This window comes from Metopolophium dirhodum, chromosome 4, assembly GCF_019925205.1.
Source record: "Metopolophium dirhodum isolate CAU chromosome 4, ASM1992520v1, whole genome shotgun sequence".
NCBI classification, from domain to species: domain Eukaryota; kingdom Metazoa; phylum Arthropoda; class Insecta; order Hemiptera; family Aphididae; genus Metopolophium; species Metopolophium dirhodum.
Window position 1 is genome coordinate 5198376 of NC_083563.1, and position 12952 is coordinate 5211327.

Below are 12952 nucleotides of genomic sequence, written 5' to 3' on the forward strand. Positions count from 1 at the left end.
TGTCGACCTTATTAACAACAACAACAGTCTGATGAGGGCAAAGGGCGAGTCCAACAAACAAACGGTGGCTTGAGCGATTTTCACCGCAGTGCTCGGTGAACCCGAAAACTCACATGAAGGACACACGCTCGTTTGCGTCTGTCAGAGACAGACACGTCCCACAAACGAGATACACAATGCATCCTCCCGTGGAAACCGCACACAATTGGTCAGTTTTCCTTGAGAACCAGCTCGGCGCATAGGCGTCCTTAAAATACCGCACAAAAGGCTTTCGAGGTTAAACGAAAATCGGTTTAGGGCTATTAAAGACGTGAGGACCGCATACGTATATATACCACTTATATGTATAAATATAACGCATGTATATATATTAATATATTATGCATATAGTATACAATAAATATGTCATATATACAATATACATGATGTATACGCACGTACCTATATATAAATGCATAATATAATAAATATCGAGAACAACGACGTATATAAACCACTCGATATACACATTATTATAAACACAATATCGTCATGGTCGATTATACTTCGTTAAATGCGTACAGCAGCGTGCTTAGACGCGATATTATAGATATTATATACGTATAACTAATTATTTTTTATCGTCCATGGAGTTTAGCAATTGACCGCACGACCGCCGCTGCAGCTTACTGCTGCAGTACGCGATACGCCATCCACTGACATATAATGTTTCTTATATATAATATACGAACGTGCCTAGACCGATCGTAAATAATAATTAAACCGACTGTGCCCGATATATTTTATTGTTGCCTGCAGATGCCAGGCCATCACCATTACAGCTGCTTAGCGTATTAACGCCTACGTCGTCATCGTGCGTCCGCAGAAATTGCATTATTTTTTTCTATACATTTATGATAAAGTCGCACTCGACCGTTTGGACCGAGAACCGATTAGTATTGAGTTGTATGGCTAGTATTTTGGTGAATTACACCAGGTATCGAATCACTGTTATAATAATATTATAAAGTGTGGGTTAGATAACGCGTGAGATTATAATTGTTACACATTGCAAACAACGTGAAATTTGTTCATTTCTTTATTATCCTTCGAATTAATGAATTGGCGAGTTTTAACGTATCCATTCATCGTGCCAGCGTATTTTGATTTTTAATTCGTTTACAGTTTAGTTGAGCCATTGCGATGGTTTATTTTTCAATCACTACAATATATAGGTACTATCAATAGTATAAGTACACAACTGCTGAACTGCAGTGTATATACATACCTACTTATTGAGATTTGTGCATCATTTTGTATATGTACCGATAAAGCTATAAAACATGACGCCCACTCAAACCTGGGACGTAACATGACAAACAAGGCAGGTACATACTAAATCTCCTTGAAAAAATATAGTGTGATCATAATATAGGTACTTCATAAATAATACAAAGTTTTATATTATTAGTTTAGTATTTTTTCCCAACATAAATCAAAATCATATCGAGTCGAAATAAAAATATAAATCAATCGGCTATACGATTTACGATAAAAATTAATCACTACCCATATAGCGCGACTCGTGGTTTAATTCGCAAATGGAAAACCAAGATCGAATTTCACTGCAGAGGTAAAAAAGGATCACGAAAAAAGTATCAGATTTCGGGTTCAAACAATAATAATAATATGTATAGAATTAACACCCGACTAGGATAATAGAAACCATGCATTAAAAATCGAAACGTTTTGTGCCTAAGTATATAGTATATTATACGTATAGATATTTCAGTACAATATGTAATACGATGTGCGGATATTTTGAAAAAAAAATACATACATTATCTTTGTCGAGTTTGACCTTTTGGCCGAGGTCGGTTTTCGAACTCGAGATGGTTAATTGCATTTTTTTTCAGTCGATAGCCATTGCAGCCGCAGCGCATCTTCATCGTCTATCGCCTGCGTATATTGTGTAAATCGTGCGGCTGCGATTTCAACTATAGGTGTCATCGGTCCCAAGGCTAATTATTAGCGACGACGATAAGTCAGATTGATTAATTAAAAACTACCGTTTGCATATATATATATATATATATATATAATACATCGGTGTGATTGGTGTGTATAGACTATTATAGTGTATGTAATACGTATATACACAATGGTCGAACGCGTGAAGAGAGGAAATATTCTGCTGAGGTCTTGTACTGCCACGGCAGAGTGCCGGTACGTCCATTGTTCGCGAGTTCGACGCACTCAAAACTATGATACGCGACATAGGTATATAGGTATACATTATATACAGTATTATAATACAGCTCCGACGAACGATCGATATATTGCCGGGGGTACTCGATTTGGAATATCGGAAGAATTTTCACTACTGCAGACGCGAAGGCACATGTATAGGAATACAATATGTATATGAAGCATTATTATCATCATCATCATCAAATCTATATTATTATTATTTTTCTTATATATAGTGTTTTTTGTGGATGTGTATTCTTATATGGGATCTCTAGATATGCTGTGCCACGCAAACGACTGGACGTTTCCTGCTCGTGGCGCGCATGGTAACCGTTAGCTATTGCCTATTATACCTACACGTAGACGAGGTTTCCGACGTCACGTCGCACGCCGGAGATGCACAGGAAACGTCGGGAAAGCGAACAGTGTATAAATGAAAAAAAGAGGAAAACCGACCGACTTCGCTCTACAGGCGACTGGGATTTTCGAAACGTCCTTGTAAAACGAAATCGTAAAATACAATTTGTGAAAACCGCCCGACAGATCCGACGCATTAACAGCCGCGCGCGTGTGATGTGTGCGCTTGTCCCTTAATCCCACCCTCCACGTGACCACGTACAGTGTTTGAATACGGTTTGCACTGCGTAAAAAGGTATTTTTCACTACGTAATATTATGGCATTAAATGCTTAGGTGTATGCACGTAACAATAATTTATGTCAACTCAGACCATAATGATATTATATTATGTACCGGCGCGGAGTCGCACGTGTCACCCAGCCGGTGTCCGCTCTGATCCGAAAGCATCCGCTAGGTTTAGTTTTTTTGGTTATTTATAACCGCTATCATTGCGGCGAGCGCCAAGGCGTAATATTTCAGTCATCATCGCCGCAGCGGTAATACACTAATAAGTACATAAAAAACGGATTTATCCGTTGCATTAAAATAATAGTAATATTTGTAACGCCCCCGTCGCGCCAAACAACCGCCGACGTAGGTATATAATGAAAATAATAATATAGTACTATATACCTTATACTTGAACACTGCACACAGACACAGACACGTGACTGCAGACCGTAATAAGGTTTTATTGTTTCGAGACGACGAAGATTACTTAGCGTGAACCCGTCGCCAATACGGACATCCGGAGCCGGAGGGATTAGCCGGGCCCGAGCGCATGTTGAGCGTGGCGGTCGTTTCTTATTGGATGGAGTCGGTCCAGCGCGTGCGCGCCAAAAATGTTTAAATATTATAACAACAACGACGATAATAAATAATAATAATTATGAGATGGTAGAAACGTGTAATAATATTATACATATTTTATACCGTCTTCGTCGTCGTACACCTTTACGGTCGACTGCCGAGGCGTTATAGGTTAGATGCAGCTCGTAATATTATTAACAACTGCAATATTATTACCTCCGGTGTAGCCGGTGTAGGTACCTGAGGAATACGCGAAACGTTTCATTCCAGCCGTTCACGTGCGGTTTGATTTGGCCATCTGATTTTATTGTAATCATCTTCTTCTGCTTTAGACTCGGGTATTTCGTTATAAATTTATAAATAACTAAATTTTTTCAGTCTTTTTTAGATTTTTGGAGTTGCAGGAAAATATCTCGAAATATTTTTTATGAATTACATCAACGCCAAGAAACCGTGAAAACTACAAGATAATAACTGCTGTTTTAAATAATATATACAAAACTATTAGTTATTATCTATAAATCAATCAAAACTCATCTCCGAATTATTATTCGTATGTCCCACATTTTCTGTCACCGGTCTGATATCGATTTCGTCGGTGTTCGTCCTGTATACTGTCCTAACTGTCAACTGAACACGTCATCAGGATTATTATTATCACCATCGTTATAGTCCGAAAATTGATTGATTATGCCGCTCAAAAATTAAACTGCGCTAATGCGGTCACGGCAGTTGTTTCAGCAACAACAACAGCTTCGCGTGACATACGACGTGACTCGGGGTGACGCGGGTACTTCCCACGACTATTCGTTAGCGCGACGGAAGGGCAAGTAGCTAGGGAAAGTGATAAAGAGAGCGGGGCGGACGCAAAGAGGGAGCGAATACGGTATATTAATTACGGAAATTGATATTTTAAACCGGAACATGACAGGTGGCCATCATCCTCATTCCTCACCGCTCATCCAAACAATATAATATATAAAAACACGAGTATATGATGTGGTGGTGGAAGAAAGAAAAAATGAGTAAAGATAAACCTCCCCCGATAACCCAGTATTATATAGGTATGATAATAATAATCATAATAATATAATAATAGTGTTATAAAGCGCAGGATATCCATAGGAAACGATGAAGGCTATCGGAAATCGACGGTTGTCACCGTCGCCACGAGTAACACTGAGCACGAATTATTAGTACCTAATATAATCATTTTTACCGAGGTCAGTTGTAGATTCGTTTAATGCTTTCCTGCGCGTGCATAATAATGGTGTAAATTTCTGGTTCAGTATAATATTATTAGCGCGTATACAATCTATATTTATAAAATATATTGGCGTTAAAATATACATGGGCACGAATTCGGATGTAATATTTCATTATAATGGCGTAGCGATGTGGCGTGTTGCCGAGAAGCGTTTGAGAACTCAGTCAATCTTCGTAGAAAAATATTTATCATATTATATATTATATAGATTACAAATAAACGAAGACAACAAATGTACACGACGCGTACAGTATGGTATAATATTTATGTGAATATTATGTCCGTGCTACACACTACTATCACAGAACACTACGTATACAGCCCAACAACTTCCGTCGGGGAAATACGATTATATAAATATCAATAATTATCATTATTGTTAATAATAATATAATATTATATCTTGTAATCGGACGGGCGCTGTTATTTTTGATATGCCATATGCATATTATTTATAATTTATTTAAGCGCGTGTGGCGGGTGAATATAGTGCACAGTAAACGCCGCACACCTGTTGTACGTTTGCACAACGCGCGAATACCAGTTTAGCTCGGGCGTGAATGCGTGATATATATTATAATATTTATATTCAAATAAGGGAAGGTATGTAAAGGCGATTAGCGTCATCGCCGCCACCCCCCAACTACGTACCTATATAATATATTTTATGTACCCTGCACATAAAGGGTACGAAGCGGGTGAAATGATTATTGTGACGTCATCCGCGCGCGCCGCACCGAGTCCAACGTAATTATTATATCACGGCACACCGGTTAAATCAGATAATGATATATTATATTATTATAAATCATAATCATTATTGCTATATAATATTATGGAACAGCTGAGAGCAACCGGTCGAATTTCATACGCCACCGCGATTTCGGAACGATTATTTTATACATCATAATCGCTATATCATATTATGATATCGTATTCATATATAATATTATATATTTTATGGATTTAATGTGGAAAAAATATTTATTATATTATTATTCCACTGCACCGCATCCGTCAATCAACCTAACACAATCACGAGTACGATCGTACCATACATAATGTACCACTGAGGAGGGTTGAGTTTTTTCTATAGTCCTTTTCCATTGTGGTCGTCCGCATTACGGACGTGGGCGAACGGCGTTTAATCGATCCACATAAAACGAATAATAATTAATTGTAATAATATTATACCGCGTGATGTGAAATCGGTCGGAGAGATGAACACAAGTTTCAGCCCATTTTTAATTATTTTTTTTTTCTTAGAGGTTTTTTTTTAACATCCACGCACTCGACATTTGACAATAATACGCCGCTTCCGTGTTGCAACGTAAGTAACATACTAATAATATATTAAATCGGGTAAGTACAGTCAATGCTGTGGCATAGGTACGTTTATTTTTAATTGTCATACATAAGTTAATGTGGTAATGTTTTTTTTATAAAAATTATACTCGACCGCGCCGCGTGTACCTAATGATCCGAGGTCCGGTTACAATACACTATGGTTATATAGGCTCCGATGACGTTTCGCATCAAACGCAAATCCCGTCGAAATCGCTACATCCGACGTTGTATAATATAAATATTACTGTAAGTGATAAGTGCACGCTGTGATTGTGCAAGCGCCGAGGTGTATTATATAAAAGGCATAGGTTTATTATGTACGTGTACAATAAGAGTACTGAGTAGTAATGTCAGGTTAACCTCGGCGTACGCGTGTAATATATTTGAAGTGTCGCCTAATAATATCAATATATAGGTAAGTATAATATATTATTATAAAACTGTTTACGTTTGTACTTTAATCGTGTTGTTTTATTTTGCTATTATAATAATATGCACTGCTAAACGAAATAAGCGTAAATCGGAGTTATTTTTATCGTTCGTTTACACAAGCGATTTTGACGGGTAGAGTTTTATTCTTTAACGACTCAGTTCTGGCTTGATCGACTCACTATAGTCACTTGACGACGGTTTTTCTTGGAACCTTTCTCGCGCGTCGATGTTTTTCCCACCCTAATTGCAATTATTATTAAAATGTCATTTTTTTGAAGAAAAATAAAGACCTCTAAACCAGTAGATTTATATACCTTATGATATAGACGTTTAGTAGTAAGTGTACAATGTACACAGTGAACAAAGTTGGTTGTTGAAGTTTTGACAGAATTTTTCGAGTTTACTTATATACACAACACGCCAAGATAAATTCAAAGCATTAAAAAAGCTAACGTAACTGGGAGAAAAATGATTACAAAGTCGAATGAGAATATTATATACATAATGTGAGTCTAAAACATCACGGTACATATCACGCTATGATAAATTGTCATAAAAAAAAAGTTTTGAGACAAGTTTAGTAAATAAATTGAGGTAAAACTGTTCACGTAAAAATGTATGCAAAATAATATATTTGTTTATTGCTTTAATATTCGTATAAGAATATAAATAACTTTAATAACTTAAAGTAAAGTATATCATAATACTACGTATGCAGGTTATGCAAATATCTATAGTATTATAAATTCAAATTACCTAATATAAAATTATATGTTTAAATTAATTGAATTCATATTTAACTTAAAACTTCTGACTATTGCTACAAAATTAAACTATTAGTATTTAAAAAATAATAATAAATTTAAAATTATATTTAAATACAACATCAAATTCGTATTTATAAAGTTCCATTGTTTAATAAAATTAATTATATTGTATTAAAACTAATAAAAGTTAATATAAATTATAAACAAGTACCTAATAAGAATTTAAAAAAATATTATTATACCTACTTTATACATAAGTATAATTATTAAATAATAAATATTATGATATTGAAAAAAAACGCTTTTATATATAATAGGTAATTAACTGGATTCATATTTTAAGATCTAAATTTATATATTAGAAATATCGAGGTTGACTAGCCCCATTATTTGTTTATTTGTATAAAGCTGGTTTACTTCGTAATTAATTTGGATGAGATAATCAATAGTACTTTTGAAAAACCCGCACTGTTGCATTGATAAGTAGTTGTGTTATTTTAATATCCAAGTTAGTTTATAATTTATAATTTTTTCCAATATTGTGCACATAATATTGAAATTGAAAATGAGTAGTATAAGTTGAACATTTATTTTATCAATTGAAAGTCAAATGTAATATTATATTTTGCATATTTTGAGATCTTCAGGTTTTAGTGATAGTATGTGTTATTATGTTTTATTACTTATTAGTAGTTATTAATTATTTATAATTCCATGTAAATGGTATATTATCATAGTTTTATAATAAATTCATTTCCTTGGACAGTTTTTAAATTATGCATATCAGATTATTTAAAATCGTAACTTCAGCATTAATTAATTTTAAATATTGCGATACCAAACCTTGTTTTGACATTTTTATAAATAATACATTTCAAAATATTTATTTTATTTTACAACCTTGGACTTTGATAATATCGTAGGTACTATTATTAATAGTATATTATATTATAAATTGGCACGTATAAGCATGTAGTATAATGTTATACGAAAATAAAACTATAGATTTTTAATAATAAAAAAAAATACGCAAAGTTCTATACATAGAAACTAGTTTTCGTTGCAGCGCAACTATTTTTCAACGCGTATTATTTTACTACCAAAAAAAAAAAAATAATACTTATTATAACTTTATAATGTGACGTCTTTTTAGCCGGTTGAAAAAATATGAATTATATTACGCGTGCATGACAAGCGTTCGTTCAGTTTTAACCGGAGGGCGAAGAGTGTCGCGTAATGTAAAACGCATGTTCTAATTAAATGACATTACTGTGTGTAATAGACACTAGAGTGATAATATTCTACATGATGTACGGCGTCGAGCACGCATCTATAAAACGTAATGATGATATTCTTCCGCGGAAGATCCGCCCAGTCTGCTGCCAGATAATATTGAACCAGCGTTGTTGTGTAATCGTAGACGTACCTGTGTCTGTCCAGGGAGTACGAGTCCTTGCGGCCGCCGGTAGAAAATTTCATCGGACCACAAATTTGACGATGTCGGGTTAAACGCGAGTCCAAAACGTCACATCGGTCACGCCTGCCGTGTAATATCGTTATTATTCACACTCGCGTCGGGATGGTTCGATTACGATAATATTACGCCATCTCGAACAATTACAACAATTACAATAATATAAACACGTTGACGCGAAACGTCAAGAAGACGAGCACGGTCGAAGGCGACGACGACGATCTGCGAACACCGTAGGAAATATTGTAATGACGACAATGTTATTATAATGACAGTTTATAATGTTACTACGTATTTCGTGTCGTCGCGGCGTGTATGCTAGGCGCGCGCGCATCATCCGCATGCACCGAACAACGTGTTCGCACTGTCAATCCCGGCCGGACGCAGCGGCAGGTCCCGCACAATACGAATGCAACGCGCGTCGTGCACGGATTTTCGAAAGAGGGGAAACCGACTACAATGTTTTACGGTATTAATATAACCGTGGCGGTAGGTACCGACGCATCGGCCGCGTAGACCATATTATTATTATTATTATTACAGTGGGCATTATATTGTACGCGGTTTAACGTGTATAAAATATATGGTAATTTTATAATATGACACAATACTTACCTATATTATTATTTTATGTTAAAACCGCGTACGGTTATTGTGCGCAGTGTCTCCGGATAATCTTCCGGCCGTTGAAAGCCATTGATGCTCACGATAGAGATATTATAACGGCGGTTCATGGACTAGCCCCCTAGGGATTCGCGACACTCGTGTCCGGGGCCCGCGGCGCTGCGTTGGTGTGTCCAGCCATGGACGATAAGCGTGCAATAATGGTATTTTTGGGCGTTATACATTTTAGAGTATATTATTATATTTTTCAAAAGGTGCACGCGCGTGCTTTTACAATACATGACAATAGTAAAAGTGTGGATAACATTCCCGGTGTACACGATACTATAACGGTGTACCAACGATTTTTTTTCCGATTGAATTTTTACGTATCCTGCTCAAAAATTCAATGTAATTATATTGGCCTTCTCGTGGTATATAAAATGTAAAAATACAACTCTTTCCTGTCCAATAGGACATGGAATACCGATAATCACCGTTCTGTTGTGTGCTCAAAAATTATAAGAACTCACCAAATTATAGGTACATGATATCCCATTTAACAAAAGTTCTCCGTACCTATATGTACTTACTTGCAACGGTCGTTTTTTCTCGCGAAAAAAGAAATAACGCATTTCATTGTATATGAAAATCATTTAAGGTACCTTTAACCTACCTTAAACATTGCGGTGACGATTCGTTTTTATGTTACCGAAAATTGAGAAGGAACCGGCCCCGCTAAACCAAATCTTTTGTCAGATATAATATATTCACGAAAACCTAATCCTAATGATACTTCCTGATCATCAGTTTTGCGTTCGTAAAATCAATCACAGCATGTTTGTCACGCGAATAGGGTTGATTCGAGTACGAGCAGCATTAGTAATGGTTATACCTACTTATAATAATATACACCTATATTCTCTGTGCGTAGAATTTTGAAGGGCCGATTATAAATTACATCAAGACCCCACGTGTGAGTAGGGATAACGTAAATAATAAAATCGTATTCACACACTAATGTAATGTATGTTTGAACCATAACATTGATTGTCGCCGAATATATTTTCGGTGCTATACGCAGTATTGGAAAGTTATCTCGCATCACCAACATATGAAAGTATAATAATTTTTTTTTTACGTCAATAAATCGAAATATTATTAAAGTTTGAGTGGCCGATCTTGTGGCGAAAGGCGTGTATACGAATGTCCAATATATTCGATGAGATAGTAGTGACCAACAAGATTTAGTACCTACAAATAATCTCCTTTTTATGTGTCACATAAATTTTATATCCGACCATTCAATGCATTCATACCATAACGTAAAAATCAATGAAATACCTCTATTCGGTAATATATATTATATAATTAACTTTTTACATATAGATGACACTTTTATATTTTTATTATTTACTCACGCGGAATAACACGGACTTTAAGACTTTTGCACCTTTTTTCGCTATAATGTGCACATTTTTGTCCGCAAATTTACACATGATATCCACATAATAACGTATGTGAAAAAAGTCAGTACTGCTTGCTGATGAAATACAGCTACTGTATACATTTAAAGTGTGTCAAGAATAGAGACTAAAACAAACATTTTGTAGATTCTATAACTAAAAAGCAAAAATTAACATTTATAATTGTATTTTTATATATAGATAGAGAAAAGTATACGGCCATACGGACGATAATTAATTAAAACGAAATTCTATGGAGCTATTTTAATTGAATATTCTATTATTCAAATAAACCTACACCTCTGCCTGATGTAGTACCTACCTACGGTTGAAATCGAAAAAAAACTCCTAATTGGTGCAGTGTGCATAATTGCACAAATACATTATACGCCTCAATCTATTTAGGTAGTTTAATATAACTATAAATACTGACGTTAATATTGTCCGTCTGACGCGACTCTCATTACAATAAATTAATTAAAAATAATCAGTTCTGATATTCGATGTTGAACACACATATGAGTGGTATTTACTATACGTCTATACCTGATTGTAATGGTATTTGACAATACTGTTTGGTGTTCACCTAGATAATATTATGACATATTATGACATCACATAAAATTATGTAAGTTGATACTTAAATGTTTTTATTCTTTGAATTTATTCGAGTGATTTAATTTATAGTACTAAAATACTAAAATAACAATCATACTCGATACTCACTGTATTGTCATGCGAGGTTTAAATGTACCATTTTGAATTTCGATTACATAGGTATATTGAATTTGATTGGGTTGAAATGCTTAACATTGATTTTATTCATCTTGAAACGACTAATAAATAATCTTTAACGTATTTAGTATTTGCGTATAATAATACTATATAGTAACCAGGATTTTGTAATGCTTCTATTAGTTCAGTTATATCCTTCATTCGTTAGTGGTTGTTCCCTCTCGTACGGTTTGCTAATTTGGAAGTTGTGTATACACGGCAAAAGCGGCTAGGTATAATAAAATATTACCAAGTGTTGCACGAGACTATATAAGTACACAAGTAAGTATACAAGACGTATGCTATAGAACGGAATAATTTGAAACGTGACATTCGATTGAAAAACAAGTAAATAACTTTAATACCGTCGAAGCCCTGTAGTAATGTTTACCTATGGTTTTGAGTCGCATCTCGCGGATGACATGGTGAGCGACGAGCGTAAAATGAATATTTTAGATAAACACAATCGTTTGTCTTGTACATAATTTATATATGCGTTGGTTTGCCGTAAATCCTATGCATGCATATATAAATGGCACAACTTTAGTAGGCACGTCGGGTTGTCTATGCGTTTATTTACAGGGAGGAAAGAACTTTTTAATGTTTATTTTAATAATGCGGTCTTGGGAGTTGTGATTTTTCGACCAGTCAAATTTTTAAAATTTACATTTTTAGGCCAGTGATGATATACGTTCTGTAATGTTTAAATAAAATTTCAAAATGTCATCGTTGTATTATTTTAATGACGTTTTCTCGTATTTTGATATGTACCGATCAGATGTCGCTTGTTAATGCATGGATTACATATTATACTGATTTATAAATTGGATTGTCAATGTCGCGTGTTGGATGTTGAGCATGGACGTTGTACCGCCGTCGTACCTACCTCTATTCGTAAGGGCTGGCCGAGAATAAAACTCGACTAAAATATGCTGTCAGAGAAAATCCGAATCATACAACTGCAGCGAGAGGACACCACAATCATGTCGGCAACTGTCCGGACAATATTATATCTTACTCTGTGATATGTATATATATATATATATATATGTATCTAGCAGCTGTCATCTACATATTATATTATTACGCAGGTCATAATATATTTTCTAAGACCGTAGGCGCCAGCGGCTCACGACAAACAACCCTCCACCCCCCCCCCCCCCCCCCACTCAGCGACGATTGCGTTGTGTTACACATTATAATAAGCATACTGCGCAGTTCAAAGGTCATAATTTGCATCCTTATACTCTCGGACGGATAGCATTATGGCAAGTATATTGTACATAATATGCAAACGATTCAGTGCGTATTCGCGGTATCCCAACTAACGTGGGCGTACCTATGTAGACGCGCCGCCTGTGCATAATATAATATAAAATATAATA

General features: G+C 35.2%; 1 protein-coding gene across 3 annotated transcripts in view; it reads right to left on the reverse strand.

Moving 5' to 3' along the window:
* The window catches only part of LOC132943805 (rap1 GTPase-activating protein 1), a 166084-nt gene that overhangs the window by 72027 nt on the left and 81105 nt on the right, over positions 1-12952 (reverse strand). Inside the window, exon 1 of one of the 3 annotated variants that reach the window (XM_061012912.1) lies at positions 8677-9086. The exons of the other annotated variants lie outside the window; for them this stretch is intronic. Coding sequence (XP_060868895.1) covers positions 8677-8729 — 53 coding nt within the window. The 5' untranslated portion in view covers positions 8730-9086. Of the gene's footprint in view, positions 1-8676; positions 9087-12952 lie in introns of those variants that run through there. 3 annotated transcript variants of the gene reach the window in all.